Source organism: Theropithecus gelada, chromosome 15 (genome assembly GCF_003255815.1).
Source record: "Theropithecus gelada isolate Dixy chromosome 15, Tgel_1.0, whole genome shotgun sequence".
NCBI lineage: Eukaryota > Metazoa > Chordata > Mammalia > Primates > Cercopithecidae > Theropithecus > Theropithecus gelada.
Genome location: NC_037683.1, coordinates 66116967 through 66140546, shown reverse-complemented (window position 1 = coordinate 66140546; position 23580 = coordinate 66116967). Strand labels below are relative to the sequence as shown.

At 40.9% G+C, this 23580-nt stretch overlaps 1 protein-coding gene across 6 annotated transcripts in view; it reads right to left on the bottom strand.

Annotated features, from left to right (window-relative positions):
• The window catches only part of PSIP1 (PC4 and SFRS1 interacting protein 1), a 50734-nt gene that overhangs the window by 21350 nt on the left and 5804 nt on the right, over positions 1-23580 (bottom strand). For all 6 annotated transcript variants that reach the window (XR_003115916.1, XM_025359122.1, XM_025359123.1 and 3 more), the window contains exons 4-6: positions 6016-6154; positions 2520-2624; positions 1712-1774 (exon numbers count right to left, since the gene is read on the bottom strand). Coding sequence is in view for 5 of the 6 variants with exons in the window: in XM_025359122.1 (XP_025214907.1) it covers positions 1712-1774; positions 2520-2624; positions 6016-6154 (307 nt within the window). In the remaining variant the exon portion in view is untranslated. The remainder of the gene's footprint in view (positions 1-1711; positions 1775-2519; positions 2625-6015; positions 6155-23580) is intronic.

The following is a 23580-nucleotide window of genomic DNA, read 5'->3' as shown; positions in this document are numbered from 1 at the left end:
ACATAGCAAAACCCCATCTCTATTAAAAAAAAAAAAAAAATTGGCCAGGCCCGGTGCCATAATCCCAGCGCTTCAGAAGGCTGAGGTGGCCGGATCACCTGAGGTCAGGAGTTCAAGACAAGCCTGGCCAACATGGTGAAACCCTGTCTCTACTAAAAACACAAAAATTAGCCGGGCGCGGTGGCTCACGCCAGCACTTTGGGAGGCCAAGGCAGGTGGATCACTTGAGGCCAGGAGTTCAAGACCAGCCTGGCCAACATAGTAAAACCCCATTTCTACTAAAAATACAAAAAAATTAGGCGGTCATGGTGGTGTGCACCCGTAATCCCAGCTAATCGGGAGGCCGAGGAAGGAGAATCACGTGAACCTGGGAGGCGAAGGTTGCAGTGAGCCGAGATGGTGCCACTGCACTCCAGCTGGTGCAAGTGTGAGAATCCATCTCAAAACAAAACAAACCACCAAAAAATACAAAAATTAGCCAGGCATGGTGGTGTGTGCCTGTAATCCCAGTTTGGGAGGCCCAGGCAGGAAAACTGTTTGAACTCGGTAGGTGGAGGTTGCAGTGAGCCAAGATTGCTCCACTTCACTCCAGCCTGGACAACAGAGCGAGATCCGTCTCAGAAAAAAAAAAAAAGGCCGGGTGTGGTGGCACACTTCTGTAGTCCCCACTATTAGAGAGGGTAAGATGGGAAAATCCCTTGAGCCCAAAAGTTTGAGGCTGCAGTGAGGTGTGATTGCACCAGTGCACTACTCTAGCCTATGTGACAGAGCGAAACCCCATCCCTTAAAAAAATTTTTTAAAGGAGGTATCTAAAATTTGAAGTAATTCAATCATTTCCCATCAGTTCTTTAAGTTCCAAGGTCTTTAGGACAACATCAGGTTTTTTGGGTACCTACTCCCTCAAACTTTATGGTGTGTTAATACTGAAATACAATACTCAAGATGCTTGAAACGGAATTTCTGCTATGTGTCTGTATATGCTATTCAAATTGCTTCACGTGTCCTTCCCTGCTCCTTCATCTGCCTGACAAAATTCTGCCTGTATTTTAAAATCCTGTTATCACACCACCTCCAACCCACACTACATAGCAAATAAGCCACTATAATTATTTATTTTCACAGTTTACCTCCTCATGAGATACTGAACTCTTGGTTTTCTTTGTATCTTTGGTATATAATAATAATTTGAGACATAAATAGGTCAGAAAAGGGTGTGAACAAAACTTCGTAAGTTTCATACTAATTAAAAGCCTACTATGTACCTAACCTTGCACACTGTCACTCACACTCATTTCTCACAACAATGTTGTGAAGTAACAATAACAAAAACATAATGGACAACACTTATATAGCACTTACTAGTGTTTAGGTACCAGGATTTAGCATAAACATTTTACATATGTTAAATCATTTCATCCTCCACAACCTTCGAGTATGTATTTCTAGCCATTTTAGAGAAACTGAAGCAGTCATTAAAATGAATGAAAACTGGTGCATTTCATTTCCTTTACCACTCAAGTTATTTTAAAGGTGCTACATCACTAAGAAAGAAACACAGATAGTTTTGCCAAGTAAAACATAACCCATAAAAAATTAAAGGGTTTAGAATAAAAGCTGAAGTTTAAAGTTTCATTATATCTACTCTCCCTCAACCCAACTGAAATAAAAATTCTTTTCAGATCCCTGTGGTTGGTAAGTCTGTGAAATTACCTTTCTCTTTCTCCCTCTTCTGGCAGCTTTTGGAGTAGTTATGTCAACTGCTTTAGTCACATCCTAAAAAAGAAAAAAGAAAACTGAATACTGAATAAATCATTCCAGGAATGAAAGAAACCTTCTTAAACTAACAGTCACAAGCATGTTTAACTAAAAGCACTGGGGAAATTTGTTTTGCTCTGTAGAGTTCTGAAATTATAAACATTATGTCTCAAAATTAATAAAGTGAGAAAAATGCATTTCCACTGTCAGATCAAATATAAAAGTCATGCTTGCTAGTACACCAGGAATTCTGTCTATTTACATTTATAAAACTACTTTTTCTACACTAGAATTCTGAATTTTAGGATTGTGAATTTTAAAGGGTGGCTGGGACTCTGAAGATCGTCTAACAACCACTTCATGAGGCCTAGAAGGGCTAAATGAGTAATCTTTATACACAGATCATATACAGTTGGACATCAATCTAGGTTTTTAAAAATTTAGTCTAATGCTCTTTCCAGTACATCCATCCCACAATACTTCCCTTTAAAAAATATTCTTAACACTACCACACCCTATAGTTGTACTTCATGTTTTACGCATAAAAATAACTTCAAATAATAACATGTATGCATCTTAAAGATGCACAACTTGTTTAGCAATACTGTATTTAATACTTACACAAGGAAATAAGCCTTAAATATTTTCTAATTCACTTTTTAAGTACTTTAAAAATTACTTACTAATAATCATGGCCAACTTATTTCATTATTTGTTCCTTGAAACAAAACGGGTTTAAAATGTTAGGAGAAATAGAACATACCTCATTGCTGGTTTTTTCTTCATGGTCGGTATCTTCCTTTGAAACACTAGTTTCCTTTTCTTCAACTTCAACATCAGATGATGCATTTGATTGTTTAGTTGCTGCCTGTGAGCAATCAACTCTATTAATTTTGCAAAATAAGTTTTTACCCCAATAATATGCGCAATTCTTTATTTTTATTTTTTTTAGAGACAGGGTCTCACTCTATCACCCAGGCTGGAGGCAGTGGTGCAACCGTGGTTCACTGAAGCCTCAATTTCTGGGCTCAAGGCATCCTCCCTCCTAAGCCTGAGCCCAGGAGGTCAAGACTGTTGTGAATCATGATCGCACCACTGTACCCTAGCCTCTGCAACGCAGTCTCAAAAAATAAAAAAATTCCAAGACTATATGCTGACAAGGCTTGGCAATTTGGAGGATGAAAAAGACCATAAAGGTGCAATCACAGGACAAATGATCCAAGACAAATTACAAAACGTAGTCAGGCACTGTGGCTCACATCTGTAATCCCAGTACTGTGGGAGGCTGAGGCAGGCGGATTGCTTGAGGTCAGGAGTTCAAGACTAGCCTGGCCAATATGGTGAAACCCCATTTCTACCAAAAATACAAAAATTAGCCAGGCACGGTGTGATGCGCCTGTAATCCCAGCTACTCAGGAAGTTGAGGCACGAGTATAGCTTAAACCCAGGAGGCAGAAGTTGCAGCGAGCCAAGATCAAGATTGCACCACTGCACTCCAACCTGGGTGACAGAGCAAGACTCTGTCTCTGGAAAAAAAATAAAAAAGAAAAGAAAATTACAAGACATTAATTTTCAGAAAACAATCAATTCCGTCTGTTAGACAGATGTCTTCCCACTACACAGTCAAGGCAATAATGATGAGAAACCATGTAGCCATTCAACAAATATTTAGTGATTAGCTATTCTTCTCACACGTGCACATGCTGGGCACACAGGACATTAACCTTTGTTCACAGAGGCAACATAACTCTGTAGCAGGTACAGACAAGTACAGAAACAGTTATGATATGGTTTGATGAATCCATTAACAAGTAAGTACTCGGAGATAATGAAGTCACTTATGATCATTTAATGTGGCCTTGGAGCATCAATGAAAGATTTATATGTTCCAGATAGAACAGTATCTAAAAAGTTCTCTAAGAAAAAGCATGGCACATGTGAAGAAATAAAATTTACTGGTTTAAGAGTAAAAAGCGGGCCGGGCGCAGTGGCTCAAGCCTGTAATCCCAGCACTTTGGGAGGCCGAGACGGGTGCATCACGAGGTCAGGAGATCGAGACCATCCTGGCTAACACGGTGAAACCCCGTCTCTACTAAAAAATAACAAAAAACTAGCCAGGCGAGGTGGCGAGCACCTGTAGTCCCAGCTACTTGGGAGGCTGAGGCAGGAGAATGGCGTAAACCGGGAGGCGGAGCCTGCAGTGAGCTGAAATCGCGCCACTGCACTCCAGCCTGGGCGACAGAGCGAGACTCCATCTCAAAAAAAAAAAAAGTAAAAAGCTAGGCCGGGCATGGTGGCTCATGCCTGTAATCCCAGCACTTTGGGAGGTCAAGGCGGGTGGATCACAAGGTCAGGAGTTCAACACTTGCCTGGCCAAGATGGTGAAACCCCGTCTCTACTAAAAATACAAAAATTAGCCAGGCATGGTGGCAGGCGCATGTAATCCCAGTTACTCGGGAGGCTGAGGCAAGAGAATAGCTTGAACCCGGGGTGGGGGGGCGGTGCAGAGGCTTCAGTGAGCCGAGACTGCACCACCGCACTCCAGCCCGGGAGACAGAGTGAGACTCTGTCTCAAAATAAATAAATAAATAAATAAAAATAAAATTAAAAAGGCTAAAAAGCTGCAGAATTTCCACTTTGTTGCTACCTCCCTTCTTTAGGTTTACTCATGCTCTTCCCAATTTTTGGACCTCAGGTCTTAAAAAGAGGACATTTATTGATGAATGAGAAACGGTCCCAATTATCTTCATAAAGACCTCCTCTCATAGCGCTCTGATCCTATTATAAAGCCATCTGTTTACTTTAAATCGTAAGAGCTCTGAGACATTCATTTGGGAATATGTACAACAATTGAAGAGTGCAATCGACATTACAAAAAATTTTTCTAAGCCTATAATCCCAGCATTTTGGGAAGCCGAGGCAGGGAGATCACAAGGTCAGGAGATCGAGACCATCCTGGCTAACACAGTGAAACCCCGTCTCTACTAAAAATACAAAAAATTAGGCTGGGCGTGGTGGCTCAGGTCTGTAATCCCAGCACTTTGGGAGGCTGAGGCGGGCGGATCACAAGGTCAGGAGATCGAGACCATCCTGGCTAACACGATGAAACCCTGTCTCTACTAAAAATACAAAAAATTAGCCGGACGTGGTGGCAGGCACCTGTAGTCCCAGCTACTCGGGAGGCTGAGGCAGGAGAATGGTGTGAACCCAGGAGGCGGAGCTTGCAGTGAGCTGAGATGGCGCCACTACACTCCAGCCTTGGTGACAGAGCGAGACTCTGTCTCAAAAAAAAAAAAAAAAAAATTTTTTTTCTCTAAATCACATCAATACCAGCACAAAGGAAAAGTAAGAGAACAAGTGTTTTCTGTAGTATGATAAAAATGAAACAAATTGGATAAAGGCAAACCACTCCATGAAAATTTAGTATCACATGTAAATTAATAAAAGCTCTGGACCCATGGAAAAAAACACAGAAAAGAAAGTATAAGGTGGCTGCTGACACCAATAAATATAATTTGCACAGTGTTATATTTGTCACATATTAATTTAACTCATGAGGTTCATATTTGAATACAATTCTATGGATTTAGAAATTAAAGGCTGGGTGCAGTGGTTCACGTCTGTAATCCCAGCACTTTTGAAGGCTGAGGCGGGTGGATCACCTGAAGTCAGGAGTTTGAGGCCAGTCTGGCAAACATGACAAAATCCTGGCTCTACTAAAAACACAAAAAGTTAGCCAGGTGTGGTGGCGGGCACCTGTAACCCAGCTACTCGGGAGGCTGAGGCAGCAGAATCACTTGAACCCGGAAGGCATAAGTTGCAGTGAGCCAAGACTGCACCATTGCACTCCAGCCTCGGTGACAAGAGCGAAACTCCATCTCAAAAAAAAAAAAAAAAAAAAAAAAAAAATTAATTAATTAATTAGAGAATAAGAAAATTAAAGCACACATCATGTAAGTTGCAAAACCTAAATTTAGGAGAATAGTACATACAGCTTTAAATTCAATGATGTATTAAACCCTCAATCAGGAAGAGTTAAATAACTGAATAGTTCCCAGTTTCTTGAGATCTGTTTACACAAAATAATGATTTCGTCAATTCGTTTTGATATAAAATGTCCAAGGTTCAACCTCACAAATAAGAACACAACAAGCTAATATGAAATTTACAAGGCTTTTAGTATTTATTTTCCTACAGCCAGGATAGTGATTATTCCCCAGGATTAAATAAGCAATACCAAATTTTATGTAATGACTTACCTGTTGACTTGAAAATTTCACTTTTGGATTGTTATCTATCTCCCATAAACCTTCATTAAAACCTTTTCTTTTATTTGGTTTGCCATATTTTTCCTTATTTTCTGAGTAAGGAAATATATCCTTTGGTCCTAAAAAAGCACTAAAAAAGGAGGAGGGAGGACGTGAGTACAAAGCAAGCTCAAATATATAATTTATTAAATAATACACCCTATTATGCAATTATCAAAAATGCATAATCTAAACTGCATTACAAATCTTATATAAGTTAAAGGACAATTAATAATTCCAAATACTTTCATTAAATTCACTAACAAGCTACTACTTAAATCTGTAATTCTATTAAGTAAAACCACAGAGGTTGCACAATGTGAATGTACTTAACACTGCTGAATGATACACTTAAAAATGGTTAAATCGCCAGGCGCGGTGGCTTACACCTATAATCCCACCATTTTGGGAAGCTGAGGCGGGTGGATTACCTGAGCTCAGGAGTTTGAGACCAGCCTGGCCAACATGATGAAACCCTGTCTCTACTAAAAATACAAAAATTAGGCGGGCATGGTGGCGCACGCCTATAGTTCCAGCTACTTGGGAAGCTGAGGCAGGAGAATCACTTGAATCCAGGAGGCGGAGGTTGCAGTGAGCTGACATGCCACTGCACTCCAGCCTGGGCAACAGTCAGACTCCATCTCAAAAAACACAAAGTTAATAAATTTGGTTTTTTTTAACCTACAATGATAAACTACAAACTTTGACACATTAGCATTAATCAATCATTTAACTGCACCCCAAATATAGTTTCACTTCAAAATAACTTCGTATATTATACAACTCACAAAACTTACCACGTTTTTAAAATGATCAATGAGTATGTTAAGAATTTTATTTTACTCAATGAGAGAATCAGACATGTTATAACCCATTCATTCATATATGTACAATCAATTCTTGCTATCTGCGGTAATAATGTTCTATAAAGTCACTGTGAAAACTGAATTAGCAAATAACTCAACCATTGCTCCTGGGGAAATACAGGGTTAAGTTCCTGTAATCACAAGGTTTTCATAAACCAATAAATACATAAACTCATTTTACGTGTTTCCATTTTAAAGATACCTTATTTAATACAGATTGCTAACTCGTTAACACTGAACTCATAGCCAACAGCGTATGTAACATGCGCTTTCTCTGTAAAGCACATTATAACCTTCTCGTACTTACCAACACTAAAGAACACTTTAGCATTAGGCTTGGGGGCTGGTTTAATTGGCAAAATGACCAACAAAAGCACAAAAATGCAAAAACCCATGGCAATAAACAGATTGCAAAAAAGATACTTGCTTACAGTATGAGTGCTGAAAAAAAGAAGGCAAGCATTCCCTTGTTCAATCTCAGCTAAGAATGTGTTGTATCAGGACACTCAAATGTTTCTGCTACTCAGTGCATGTTTGTGACTGACCTGTACAACAAGTACTACTGATCTGGGCTTACAAATAAATTTCAGTGAGTAGGTACACTGCAAATATGGAATCCACAAATAATGAGCCTCAACTGTTTGCATGTGTGTGTACATATATACACAGACAGTTCTTAATTTACTAAGAGGTTATGTCCCAATAAACCCACTGTAAATCTAAAATATCTTAAGTCAGAAATCCATTTAAATACCATGAAAAACCCACTCAAGTCAAAAATCTAAGTTGAACCATTGTAGGCGTGTTAGTCCATTCTCACACTGCTATGAAGAAATACCCGAGACTGGGTAATTTCTACAGAAAAGAGGTTTAATTGACTCACAGGTTCCACATGGCTGGGGAGGCCCCAGAAAACTTACAATCATGGCAGAAGGCACCTCTTCACAGGGCCTCAGAAGAGAATGCATGCAAGCAGGGAAAATGTCAGACCCTTTTGAAACCATCAGATCTCATGAAACTCACTATCACAAGAACAGCATGGGGGAAACCACCTCCATCGTTCAATTACCTCCACCTGGGTCCGCCCTTAACACATGGGGATTATTAGAATTCAAGGTGAGATTTGGGAGGGGACACAGAGCCAAACCATATCATTCTGCCCCGGCCCCTTTCACAATCATGCCCTTTTAACAGTCCCCCAAAGTCTTAACTCATTCCAGCATTAACCCAAAAGTCCAAGTCCAAAGTCTCATCTGAGACAAGCCAAGTCTCTTCCACCTAGGAGCCTGTAAAATCAAAAGCAAGTTAGTTACTTCCTAGATACAATGGGGGGACAGGTATTGGCTATATACACCCATCCCAAATGGGAGAAATTGGCTAAAACAAAGGGGCTACAGGCCCCATGCAAGTCCGAAATCTAATAGGGGCAGTCAAGTTCCAAAATGATCTCCTTTGACTCCATGTCTCACATCCAGATCATGCAAATGTAAGAGGTGTGCTCGCATAGCCTTAAAATGCTCTGCCCCTATGGTTTTGTATGCTACACACCCCACCTTGGGCTGGCGTTGAATGTCTGCAGCTTTTCCAAGTGCATAGTGCAAGCTGTCGGTGGATCTACCATCATGGGGTCTGGGGGATGGTGACCTTCTTCTCATAGCTCTACTAGATAGTGCCCCAGTGGGGACTCGGTGTAGGGGATCCAACCCCACATTTCCCTTCCACACAGTCCTAGCAGAGGTTCTTGAACCATGAAGTCTTTGTCCCTACAGCAAACTTCTACCTGGACATCCAGGCATTTCCACATGTCTTCGGAAATCTAGGCAGTTTCCCAAACCTCAATTCTTGTCTTCTGCACACCCACAGACCCAACACCACGTGGAAGCTGCCAAGGCTTGGGGCTTGCACCCAATGAAACAACAGCCTCAGCTATACCTTGGTCCCTTTTAGCCAAGACTGGAGCAGCTGGGACACAGGGCACCAAGTCCCAAGGCTGCACGCAGCAAGGGAGGCCCTGGACCCAGCCCAGGAAATCATTTTTCCCTCCTAGACCTCCGATCCTATGATGAGAGGGGCTGCCATGAAGGTCTCTGATATGCCTTGGAGGCGTTTTCCCCCTTGTCTTGGTGATTAGCATTTGGTGGCCAGCTTGAATTTCTCCCCAGAAAATGGGTTTTTCTTTTCTACTGCATCATCGGGCTGCAAATTTTCCTTTTATGCTCCGTCACTTCCTAAATGCCTTGCTGCTTAGAAATTTCTTCTGCCAGATACTCTAAATCATCTCTCTCAAGTTCAGAGTTCCACAGATCTCTAGGGCAAAGGAAAAAAGCCACCAGTCTCTCTGCTAAAGCATAGCAAGACTGATCTTTACTCCAGTTCCCAACAAATTCCTCATCTCCATCTGAGACCACCTCAACCTGGAGTTCGTTGTCCATATCATTATCAGCATTTGGGTCAAAGCCATTCAACAAGTCTCCAGAAGTTCTCAACTTTCCCATATTTTCCTGTCTTCTTGTGAGCCCTCCAAACTGTTCCAACCTCTGCCTGTTGTTACCCAGTTCCAAAGTCACTTCCACATTTTCAGGTATCTTTACAGCATCACTCCACTTTCTGGTACCAATTTACCGTATTAGTCGGTTCTCACGCTGCTATGAGGAAATAGCCAAGACTGGATAGTTTATAAAGAAAAGAGGTTTAATTGACTCAAAGTTCCGCATGGCTGGAGAGGCCTCAAGAAACTTACAATCATGGCAGAAGGTACCTCTTCACAGGGGCGCAGGAGAGAGAATGAGTGCAAGCAGGGGAAATGCCAGACACTTAAACCATCAGATCTCATGAGACTCACTATCATGAGAACAGCATTTGGGAAATCACCCCCATCATTCAATTACCTCTACTTGGTCCTGTCCTTGACCTGTGGGGATTATTACAATTCGAGGTGCGATCTGGGTAGGGACACAGAGCCAAATCGTATCAGTAGGTCAGGGACCATCTGTACATATATATTTAGATGCATTATCCAGGACGGACCCTGTACATCTCCTCCCCACATCAGTGAGTCATATAGAAGTCTGTCAGTTCTATAAAGCTAGACATAAGTATGCTGATAATTTTACTATGACAGCTGATATACATACACTCCCCAAAGCAACAGGAAAATGGAATTGATACTTTTTTCCTCTAAAATGTACTAACTTTTAAAATTATTACTATCGTTAGATGTATATCACAAATTCCTTATCTGCTAAAATTCTTTAAGCATTAGGGAACTAATGAGTAAGTTAACATTCTAGTTAGAATTTTTAAAAGGCTCTAAAATAAAATTTCAATTAAAAGAAAGCTTAAGAGTTCTATTTAAATATGGCCGGGAGTGGTGGATCATGCCTATAATCCCAGCACTTGGGAGGCCTAGCTGGGGGGATCACCTGAGGTCAGGGTCAAAAGCCAGCCTGGCCCACGTGGCAAAACACTATCTTTACTAAAAATACAAAATTAGCCGGGCGTGGTAGCGCACGCCTGTAACCCCAGCTACTTGGGAGGCTGAGGCAGGAGAATAGCTTGAACCCGGGAGGTGGAGGTTGTGGGAAGCCAAGTTCGCACCACTGCGCCCCAGCCTGGGCAACAAGAGCAAAAGTGCGCCTCAAAAAAATAAAATAAATAAATATATATATAAAATTAGGGTATATAAAAGTCAGCTTTAATATTTAAATTCTGTAATGTTCATTGTATCCATGTATTTTAACTGTACATCCCATTTTCAAAGTAATATTATGCTAGGATTAAGGCAAACCAATTATTTACCAAATTTACTTTGGAGTTAAACTGAAATCATCTCATTCCATCAAAAACTGAAGATTTTACTAGATATCATTAATTTCTGTCCATAATCTCAAATTAGAAAAATTAACACATTTAGCTATAGCAGTACAACATTCCTCTTATGTAACAGGTTTCAAATTCCAAGTAAATGACTTGAGTTAAATCTCCATGAAAATGTATTTCTGGTCAGAACAAACCAATTCAACACAAATTCTCCCTCCTGAAAAACAACAGTAAAGAGATTATTTTAAAAGTATAAACTCTTAAGACAAAAATAAAATTTGGAAGCTAAAAACAAGACTGAAGAAGTTGAATCTTAAGCACCCCCATTTACTAAATTAACATCCCCCAAGGGCTCAAAATTGCGGTCACCAGGAACTTCAGGTGTAGGAAAAGACCTCAAAAATAATTACAAGAAAATGTTTTAAAACCTCAAATGTGGATTTTTTTTAACGGTATGGCTGGCTCTAAGTCTAAAAGCCACTGAAGACTGATCTACCATAAAGTTACTGTATAAAGATTAGAGATAAATTTTTTTACATGAATCATTTTTCTTAACCTCAAAGCAGTTCTTAAAAATGACCAAGCAAGGCAATCTTAATAATCAATTGGAAAAGTTACAACTGTTCTGTGACCTTTAAAAACTGTCAGAACATTAAGCAGTCTGTTACTGACAGTTATGTAAATGCATATGGAAACGAAATAGTAAAACCAATACTTACTTAGTATGCTGTAACTTAAAACATTAGGAACACTGAGATTAAAGTGTATCATTTCTTCGTTAAAACAAAACAAAACAAAACAAAACAAAACAATCAAGAATAGTTTTCAACAGGGCCGGGTGCAGCGGCTCACGCCTTTAATCCCAGCACTTTGGGAGGTCGAGGCGGGTGGATCACAAGGTCAGGAGTTCGAGACCAGCCTGGCCAATATGGTGAAACCCCATCTCTACTGAATATACAAAAAAATTAGCTGGGCGTGGTAGCACATGCCTATAATCCCAGCTACTCGGGAGGCTGAGGCAGAAGAATTGCCTGAACCCAGGAGGCAGAGGTTGCAGTGAGCCGAGATCGCGCCACTACATTCCAGTCTGGGTGACAAAGCGAGACTCCATCTTCAAAAAAAAAAAGAATAGTTTGAACAGTGCTTGCCTTCTTCTAGTGATACTAATTATGATATGGCATGAGTCTATCTTCTATGCCTTGGCAAATTGTTATACTCCTTTCTAAGTTTGGATCAGATTCCAATATTTTACCCTTTATGCTTTCAATGTTGTGAAATATCCTCAATGTTTTTTGTTGGTATCACCTCTACTAATAGGATATCTTCATCTTTTCCATTACAACTACCTTTTTCATTTATGCTGATAAGCTTGCCTCCACTAAGTTTCTCTGGCTGGACAATTAGTGTCTGTCCAACTGCAAACCATCTATATTTACAAGGTAAGCTATTTATTCTATTATTCCATTTATATTAAATTCAAATTTCCCATCTAGCATTATGATTTTTGCCGCACTATCATCTTTGATGATCAATTTCCTCATTTATTTTGGTAAACTGTCACATGGGGACATCATTAGGAGAGGCCAACTACACATCCCACTGTGCATGATTTTGAGAAACTGATGCACGGTGACCCATCACCAAGAAACTTTGAAAGTGACATTATATGTACCTGTAATTTACATCTCAATTTGTGGGTTGAAAGACTAGCAGTAAATTTTGTAGTTGATGCAATTACAGTTAATACGGCAGGGTAGGTGAAATTTTAACAATGTTGTTAGGGGACTGTTATTTAGCTAAGTCATGGCAATTGAAATTTGTGCCTACAGGAACTATGTAAAGCTAAGGACTGCCTATTACAGGTTTGAGCCACCCCGCCCGGCCTAAATTCCACTTTTAACAGACAGCAGTATTGCCATTCCTGCTTTCTTTGTGACATTATATCATTACTTGGTCTTGTTTTGTTTGAGCTTTGTCTCACAAAATTAAGACATAGCAAACTCAAGCCTGTAATCCCAGCACTCTGGGAGGCCGAGACGGGCGGATCACGAGGTCAGGAGATCGAGACCATCCTGGCTAACACGGTGAGACCCCGTCTCTACTAAAAAATACAAAAAAACTAGCTGGGCGAGGTGGTGGGCGTCTGTAGTCCCAGCTACTCGGGAGGTTGAGGCAGGAGAATGGCGTGAACCCGGGAGGCGGAGCTTGCAGTGAGCCGAGATCCGGCCACTGCACTCCAGCCTGGGCGACAGAGCGAGACTCCATCTCAAAAAAAAAAAAAAAGACATAGCAAAATGGTTTATTAACACAGAAAGTATTAATGAAACTATATTTATTCATAAAATGTAATGTTTGCATTTAGCTTTATTCACACCACCTCATTCTACACGTACCTTTTCATTACAATTGGTTTTTAATTTTGCTAAGTAAGTTTTTTAAAAAAATTCACCCCTACTCCTACTCCCAGATTCAGATTTACAAGTTGTACCTTTCACAAATTTTTTTTTTTGGAGAGGGAGTCTCACTCGGTCGCCCAGGCTGGAGTGCAGTGGTGCAATCTAGGCTCACTGCAAGCTCCGCCTCCCGGGTTCACGCCATTCTCCTGCCTCAGCCTCCCGAGCGAGAAGCTGGGACTGCAGGCGCCCGCCACCACGCCTGGCTAATTTTTTCTATTTTCAGTAGAGATGGGGTTTCACCGTGTTAGCCAGGATGCTCTCGATCTCCTGCCCTCATTATCTGCCCGTCTCGGCCTCCCAAAGTTCTGGGATTACAGGCATAAGCCACTGCGGCCGGCCCTGTACCTTTCATTAACCATTATGGTTCAACTGATGTCATACATAAATTCACAAATCTTAATATACCAAAAATTAACTATGTCCTTCCAACTGAAAGACTTTTACAAATGTAAATTCATGATAAGTACAGAAAACTTTTAAATTTGCACATTTTTTTTTTTAGTTCACATAATTCAACATCATTAAGTTATTCAGGAAATGTAGATCAAAAATCACAAGATACCACCCTCACTGCCACTCAGGCGGCCAAAAAATAACAAATAATAACAAGTGTTGGCAAGGATGTGGAGAAACTGGAACCCTCATATAATTGCTGGTTGGATGTTAAACGGTGCAGCTGATTTGGAAAGTCTGAGAGTTTCTCAAAATACTAAACATTAAGTTACATCTGACCCAGGAATTTTCTCCTAGAGAAATGAAAACTTATGTTCACAAAAAAACTTCGACACAAATGTTCACAGGATTATTCATGAAAGCCAAAAGTAAAAATAACTCAAATGTCTATCAAGTGATGAATAAATACAATACGGTAACTCAATATAAAGGAATATTTGACAATAAAAAGTAATAATGCACTATCACATCCAGGCGAGAGCATGGATGAACCTTGAAAATCATCATCCTAAGTGAGAAAAGCCAGCCACTGAAGACCACTTGTTCTAGGATTCCATCTTTTTTTTTTAGACAGAGTCTCGCTCTGTCACCCAGGCTAGAGTGCAGTGGCGCGATCTCAGCTCACTGCAACCTCTGCTTCCCAAGGTTAAGCAATTCTCCTGCCTCAGCCTCCTAAGTAGCTGGGATTACAGGCATGTGCAACCACACCTGGCTACTTTTTGTTATTTTTAGTAGAGATGGGGTTTCATCATGTTGTCCAGGCTGGTCTCGAACTCCTGACCTCGAGATCCGCCTGCCACAAGCCGGGATTACAGGCATGAGCCACCGCACCCGGCGGATTCCATTTATAATGAAGTGCCCAGAATAGGAAGAAAGGAGGTTAGCTGCCACCTAGACCAAGGTGGGAAAGAAGATTGGGTAGAAATGGAAAGTAAATGGATACATGGTCTCTTTTTGGAGAAATGAATTATATTTTAATAAAGCTGTTAAAAGTTTTGACAATAACATATCCTATCAAAGAAAACCAATCCATAATTTCACTAACTCAATCTGTTTTCAGCCCACTTATTTGTATATATACATACACAACTATGCAATTTTAATGTATATGATACAAACATACTCAAAAGCAGACCTCTTCAAATTAAAATGAGTATCTTTTTTTTTTTTTTTGAGATAGTCTCGCTCTGTCGCCCAGGCTGGAATGCAGTGGCCGGATGTGAGCTCACTGCAAGGTTCGCCTCCTGGTTTACGCCATTCTCCTGCCTCAGCCTCCCGAGTAGCTGGGACTACAGGCGCCCGCCACCTCACCCGGCTAGTTTTTTGTTATTTTTTAGTAGAGACGGGGTTTCACCGTGTTAGCCAGGATGGTCTCGATCTCCTGACCTCATGATCCGCCCGTCTCGACCTCCCAGAGTGCTGGGATTACAGGCGTGAGCCATCTTTTTATGTCAACAATTACTCAACACCTACACAGTACTTCACTAAATAGCTAAACCTACTGTTGGGCCATTTTCCATACCAAATTTTATATTATAAAATCACACTGCTGTAATAAACATATTGCTCAATCTCTACATCTATCTTCACAATAAATTCTAAGAATAAGTGGGTCGGCCCGGCACGGTGGCTCAAGCCTGTAATCCCAGCACTTTGGGAGGCCGAGACGGGCGGATCACGAGGTCAGGAGATCCAGACCATCCTGGCTAACATGGTGAAACCCCATCTCTACTAAAAAATACAAAACAAAAAAACTAGCCGGGCGAGGTGGCGGGCGCCTATAGTTGCAGCTACTCGGGAGGCTGAGGCAGGAGAATGGCGTAAACCCGGGAGGCAGAGCTTGCTTGCAGTGAGCTGAGATCCGGTCACTGCACTCCAGCCTGGGCGACAGAGCGAGACTCCGTCTCAAAAAAAAAAAAAAAGAGTAAGTAGGTCAAGCCAGGAATGGTGGCTCACATCTGTAATCCCAGCTCCAGCACTTTGGGAGGCCAAGGCGGGCATATCACCTGAGGTCAGGAGTTCGAGACCAGCCTGGTCAACATGGCAAAACCCCATCTCTACTAAATATATAAAAGTTAGCCAGGCGTGATGGCGGGCACCTGTAATCCCAGCCACTAGGAAGGCTGAGGTAGGAGAATCGCCTGAACTCAGGAGGCAGAGGTTGCAGTGAGTCAAGATTGTGCCACTGCATTCCAGCCTGGGTGACAGAGTGATGCTCCATTTCAAAAAACAAAACAAAACAAAAACACTAAGAGTAAGTAGGTCAAAGATATGCTCAAGACTCATGAGCTCTTAATGAGACTTAAAAATGACAGAAGATGAAAAAAAAAAATCTTCCTTGGGCACACAGTCCTACGGGTTTGGTAAACAATGAACCAGATTAGTTTTTCGAGACATCACTATACTACTTCCCAAGGGTACAACCTTATGCAGCTGTGCTTTTGATGCATTCTTCAAAGCATTCCACTTTAAAATTACATATAAAAAAATCCTTAATATGCTAAGTAAAAGCAGGATATAATTATACATAATAGCAAATACCAAAAAATTGTAAAAGTCAGTCTGAAAGAAAATATATCAAAATGTTAACAGTAGGTCTGACTGATTCATTCTTCAAGGCATTTCATTTTAAAATAACATACCAAATGCTTAATACGCACATGCACACAAAAGCAGGGCATAACTATATACGACAGAAACTCCTTTAAAAAATGCATAGACAAGTTTGAAAAAAATACACCAAAATATTACCAGGTTTAGGGGTTTCTAAAAATAGGCATAAAAATGATTTGTTTCCTTTTATATTTTAAAAAATTTTAACAAGATACACATTCAAGGTAACTTATCTACCAAATTTCAGAGCTGAAAGGAAACTGAGGGATCACCAAAACCTCATTTTAAATATTAGAAAACTAAAATTCAAAAAGACGGACTCAGGCAAGGTCATCTACCTATTAAAACAGCAGAGTCTTAACTTGCAGTGTTCCTTAAAGAGGTTTTGGGCTTTCCTTTAACCACTGTAATACAGTCTTTGAAACATCTCCGAATAAAATATTCATGCTATTTCTCTATATGTACAAACTCAGACCTCAAACACCAATGTCAAAGCTTATGAGTCAAGACTAATGTAAAACATCCTAAGAAAACTGCAAATCATTAACTGAATTCAATACTAGTTTTGTAATACTGAGGCAACTCAAATCCTACAATGTGTTTCTTACATGGCACACACTTTGAAGCCCTAAGTGTACACATGTGCATCCCTATTTTCCTAATGATTTATAAACAAAGAAAAGCAGTTATTTCTGTTAATTCATTTTTTGTGAGTAATATGTATACCCACAAGAACACACACAAAAATTCAGCTGTTACCCAACTAGAACCCTTTTTTTTTTTTTTTGAGACAGAGTATCGCTGTCGCCCAGGCTGGAGTGCAGTGGCCGGATCTCAGCTCACTGCAAGCTCCACCTCCCGGGTTTACGCCATTCTCCTGCCTCAGCCTCCCGAGTACTGGGACTACAGACGCCCACCACCTCGCCCAGCTAGTTTTTTGTATTTTTGAGTAGAGACGGGGTTTCACCATGTTAGCCAGGATGGTCTCGATCTCCTGACCTCGTGATCCACCCATCTCGGCCTCCCAAAGTGCTGGGATTACAGGCTTGAGCCACCGCGCCCGGCTAGAACGCTTAAAAGAAACAAGTCACAGGCCAGGCATGATGGCTTATGCCTGTAATCCCAACACTTTGGGAAGCTGAGGTGGGAGGATCACTCAAACCCAGGAGTTCGAGACCGGCCTGGCCAACATGGTGAAACCCGTCTCTACTGAAAATACAAAAATTAGCTGGGCTTGGTAGCGCGTGCCTATAATCCTAGCTACCCAAGGAGGCTGAGGCAGGAGAATCACTTGAACCCGGGAGGCAGAGGTTGCAGTGAGCGAAGATCACGCCACAGCACTCCAGCCTGGGTGACAAAGCGAGAGACTGTCTCAAAAAAAAGAGTCACATATACAAAACAGAAATCCTATCAGAGCCAAATATATGAAGCTCAAAACAATAACTGTTGCCAAGTAATATTGCTAAACAGAAAAATCCCATCTTTAACAACATATTGATTCTAACTTGCTGCTTCATTTCTACGTTACTAAATCACAAAATATGAAAGTTTATTATAAATATTTTATATTTTATAATAGCATGTATTATTCTATAATAGAAAAATGATTCAACAGACAATTGAATATGCATGCACTATTAGTCATGAACCTGCTGGTAAAAAGAGATCAATAGGGCCAGGCGTGGTGGCTCACGCCTGTAATCCCAGCACTTTGGAGGCCGAGGTGGGCGGATCATGACGTCAGGGGATCAAGACCATCCTGGCTGACAGAGGGAAGCCCTGTCTCCACTAAAAATACAAAAAAATTAGCTGGGCATGGTGTCGGGCACCTGTAGTCCCAGCTACTAGGGAGGCTGAGGCAGGAGAATGGCATTAACCTGGGAGTCGGAGCTTGCTTCGAGCGGAGATCGCACCACTGCCACCGCACTCCAGCCTGGGCGACAGTGAGACTCTGCCTCAAAAAATAAAAATAAAAAAGAGATGAATAAACAGTTCATCTCATTATTTGGTGTAAAATTTAAGAGAAATCATACAAGTCCCACACCAATACATGCAGCTATGAAACTTGTATAGAAGAACTACCGTAGAAGAAAAAAAACCCTATCCTATGATTCATTACTTTATTTTCTTCTTGTGACCACTGTCAGTACCTCTGCATTGACCTTCACTCCTAAAACTATAAATTAGATGGGTTTTAAAACAGCCTGTGATGTATATTTAAAGTTCCTAAAACTAAGCACCCAACTTCTTTGCATTAAGACAATTAAGAGCAGTAAGGAGGAAAAAACAGCAAAATATCTTTATTTAAATTTTCTAGACTTCAAAGATATAGAGCTAGATAGGAATATTCCCTGAATTAGCAAAGGTAATTAGTCAGCAAACCTCAAACTGAGCTGCATTTCAACTTAATAAATACTACTAGTAGAAGTCTTAGAAAAATGGGTAAATCCCCACAAGTCTTGTTCCCAAAATGAAACATAAGTTTGCCAAAGCTGAACATTTTAAATAAATAATAGCTGCTATTTAGTCTTCAATACATGCCAAGCATTGTTCTAAGCATTTTTCATGTCATGTCTTACTAGCATCCCATAATTCTGAGGCAAGATATTATTATCCCCACTTTACAAACGAGAAAGAAAAAAACACAAATATAAGTAACCTGCCCAAGATTATATAGCAGGTAAGTGGCAGTCAGGATTCAAAAACAAACTTCTGATCTAGTTGTCTTAAACTCTACATAAACGTTGGCTAATGGACAGCAGATGCATAATCGACAACTGACTTTATCTAGTGCACGAGGCTTTCAATCACCAAATATTTATTTAACAGCTACTAAGTGCCAGGCACTTAAGTTAATGATGACAAGACAGACAAGGTCCCTGCTGATCCAGCTCTTCGAGTGTGGGTGAGAAAAAGAAAAAAGGAAAAAAAAAAATTCAGTCATTGTTGCAATGGAGAAAATAAACACGAGGAGGAGGATGTGAGCTAAGATCTAAATGACTTCAAATATTCGATGGCATAACCTTTCCTGCAAAGGGAAAACAAAAGACCTGAGACAAGATGAGGCTTATTTGTACAACAGAAATAAGCGGTGAAAAATGTAATAAGGCTGGAGAGGTAAGCATGGGCTAGTTCGTATAGGGTTTTACAAATAGCATTTGTAGGTAGTTTTTGGTTTTGATTCATTGCTAATGTTAAAATAGGGAGTCACTGAAAGTTTTCAGTGAAATGACATGATCTAATTGGGATATAAAGATCTCTTTGACTAGACAGTTGTACCTCTGTATCCGTAAGATTGTGGATTATCCTTCCCCCACGCCTACAGATACCAAAATTCATGGATGTTTAAGTCTCTTACATAAAACAGCACATATATATAATGCACACCCTCCCATATACTTTAAATCAGGGATCCCCAGTCCCCGGGTCAAGGACCAGTACCCATCTGTGGCCTGTTAGGAACCAGGCTACACAGCAGAAGGCAGGCATTACCACCTGAGCTCTGTGTCCTGTCAGATCAGTGGCAGCATTAGATCCTCACAGAAGCACAAACCCTATTGTGAACTGCACATGCGAGGGATCTAGGCTGAGTGCTCCTTATAAGAATCTAAGTAATGCCTGCTGATCTGAGGTGGAACAGTTTTCATCTCAAAACCATCCCCGCAAACCCCCGCGGAAAAAATGTCTTCCACCACTGCTTTAAAAATCATCTCCAGATCACTTACAATACCTAATACAATGTAAATGCTATATAGTTGTTAACATTGCATTAAGGTAACGACAAGGAAAAAAAACTATACATATTCAGTACAGCCATAACCATCTTTTTCCCCCAAATATTTTCTATCTGTGACAGGTTGACTCCATGGATACAGAACCCACAGATACAGCAGGCCAACTGTATATGAAGAGTGGAAACTGAAACCAACATAGAGTAAGTAAGTAAAAAAAAAATTTAATTTTTTTACCCCCCAAGACAGGGTCCTACTATGTTGCAAGCCTGATTTGAACTCCTGGGCTCAAGGGATCCTCCTGCCTCAGCCTCCTGAGTAGCTAGGACTACAGGCATGTCCCAGTGTGCCCAGCTTAGGACATTATTTACAGAAGTCATTACGCATGGACTTGAATTATACAAAGATGATCAAGAGTGGACAGATCCGAATGCATTTGAAAGGAAAAGAAGATTTGCTGACTGACTAGATGTAGAAAGGGGAAAGACTGTAATATGTAATCAAGGATAATACCAAGACTTGGCTTCAGCAAGAATTGAGTCTACGTCATTCCCACTTACTAAAAATCTCCTTGAATATGTTACGTTTAAAATATCTAGTACACGGTCACAGTTAGGGCTCATTGTCTAATATTCAAAACTTGATTGCTGAACATTTACTATGAATGTCCTAAGTAAAATCAGATGTTTGTAGGCCAGGAAAAGAATGCAGTTACAAAAGAATTCTGCTCTAAATTAACAATTAAAAAATCTTAATCTATAAATCAGTTATGAATTAGTACAATTTTCCAAATACCCCTTTCTTCTTGTATGTTCTTACTATCCCATCTCCCTAACTCCTGGCTAGCAGACTAAACTACTTATGCAAAATCCAAACTAAAAAGTTCAAACAGGCCAGGCACAGTGGCTCATATCTGTAATCCCAGCACTTTGGGAGGCCAAGGCAGGTGGATCACTTGAGGTGAGGAGTTTGAGAACAGCCTGGCCAACATGGTGATAACCCTATCTCTACTAAATATACAAAAATTAGCTGGGTGTGGTGGCGGGTGCCTGTCATCCCGGCTACTTGGGAGGCTGACGCAGGGGAAACGCTTGTATCTGGGAGGCAGAGGTTACAATGAGCGGAGATTGTGCCACTGCACTCCAGCCCGGGCAACAGAGGAGACACCATCTCAAAAAAAAAAAAAAAAAAAATCAAGTAGCCTGTAATCTCAGCACTTTGGGAGGCTAAGGCAGGAGGATCACTTGAAACCAGGCCCAGGAGACCAGTCTGGGCCATGTAGCAAGACTCTGTCTCTAAATAACAGCAACAACAATAATAATAATAATAAATACAAAAATTAGTCAACTACTGTAGTATCAGCTACTTGGGAAGTTGAGATGGGAGCATCACTTGGGCCCAGGAGTTAAAAGGCTACAGTCAACTATGATCACCACTGTGCTGCATCCTGGGCCACAGAATGAGACTTATCTCAAAAAAAAAAACTTCAAATAACTACCCTCCCAAATTTTGAGGGGAAAAAAGATCATCAGCAACTTAGTTTCCAAAAATTAATCTTTTTCGTTTTTTAGAGACAGAGTCTTACTCTGTCACCCAGGCTGGAGTGCAATGACATGATCTCACCACACCCTCTGCCTCCTGGGTTCAAGCAATTCTCCTGCTTCAGTCTCCCGAGAAGCTGGGACTATAGGTACACACCACCACGCCCAGCTAATTTTTATATTTTCAGTAGAGATGGGGTTTCACAATATTGGCCAGGCTGGTCTTGAACTCCTGACCTCGTGATCCTCCCGCCTCAGCCTCCCAAAACGCTGGCATTACAGGCCTAAGCCACCACGCCCAGCCCAAAATTAATCTCAAGTCACTGCCAGACCAACATACATATGGGGCAGCACTGCTTTTCCAAAGACAAATGATATAAGAACACTTAGGCAAAAACCAAGTGCATTTGGAAATGAAAATTCAGTATCATTAACTTTAAAGTTAAATACATTTGAACTCCTTGAATATATCCTAAATTCTTGAATTATTAGTAATTCATTGTCTTCATTAACTACCTAATTACCTATTAACTAAACAACAGTTAAGTTTAGTTACTTGGTTTAGTTTGCTTTGGTTTAAAGCGTACATATATTTGGCCAGGCCACGCTTGTAATCCCAGCACTTTGGGAGGCAGGTGGGCAGATCATGAGGTCAGGAGATCGAGACCACGGTGAAACCCCATCTCTACTAAAAATACAAAAAATTAGCCGGGCGTGGTGGCGGGCACCTGTAGTCCCAGTTACTCAAGAGGCTGAGGCAGAAGAATGGCATGAACCCGGGAGGTGGAGCTTGCAGTGAGCAGAGACGGCGCTACATTCCAGCCTGGGCAACGGAGTGAGACTCTGCCTCAAAAAAAAAAAAAAAAAAAAAAGGGTACATATATTTATAATGTGAAAATCCTTTCAAATGCTAGGGAAGGGATAATCATTCCTCTTCTGAATTTAAAATAGTAATGTAAGAAGGGACTGTGTGTTCTGTAAGACTATAAGGATATATAGAAGTATAAAATCTGTTCCATTTCAGGCTGGGCATGGTGGCTCACGCCTGTAATCCCAGCACTTTCGGAGGCCGAGGCAGACTGATCATGAGGTCAGGAGATCGAGAGCATCCTGGCTAACACGGTGAAACCCCATCTCTACTAAAAATACAAAAAATTAGCTGGGCATGGTGACGGGTGCCTGTAGTCCCATCTACCGGGGAGGCTGACGCAGGAGAATGGCATAAACGCGGGAGGCGGAGCTTGCAGTGAGCGGAGATCGCGCCACTGCACTCCAGCCTGGGCAACAGAGCAAGACACCATCTCAAAAAAAAAAAGATCTGTTCCATTTCAGACAAAAATCAGAATTAAAGAATTCTAAGCTTATAAAACTGAAAAATGCTAAGGAATGTCCACTCACATTACCACAGTATTTCCAAACTTCAATTTCCAGATCAGAATCCAAACTTCCAGATCAGAATCATCTGGAAGGCTTGTTAAAACAGATTTTTGGCTCCACACTCACAGCTTGATTCAGTAGGTCTAGGGTAAGGCCTAAGAACTTTTTTTTTTTTTGAGACAAGGTCTGCAATGGTGAGATCTTGGCTCACTGCAAGCTTTGCCTTCCCAGCTCAGGTGATGGTTCCACCTCAGCCTCCGGACAGCTGGGACCACATGTGTGTGCCACTACAAACGGCTAATTTTTGTATTTTTTGTAGAGACACAATTTCACCATGCTGCAGGCTGGTCTCCAAACTCCTAACTCAAGCGATCCTCCCGCCTTGGCCTCCCAAAGTGTTGGGATTACAGGTATGAGCCACCACACGAAGCCAAGAACTTACATTTTAACTAAAGTTCCCATGAGATGCTAATGGTGCTAGACCTGACAACACACTTTGAAAAGCCCTACTCTAATATACACTGCACAATTTTCCATTAAAAGATACCTTTGTCCTCTACTAAATTTACTAAAGAGTTTCTTTAGAGTATCCCATGGAATCAGAAATTTATCACTTCTTAAAAATTCTATTATTATACATAGAATACACTTGAACCTAATT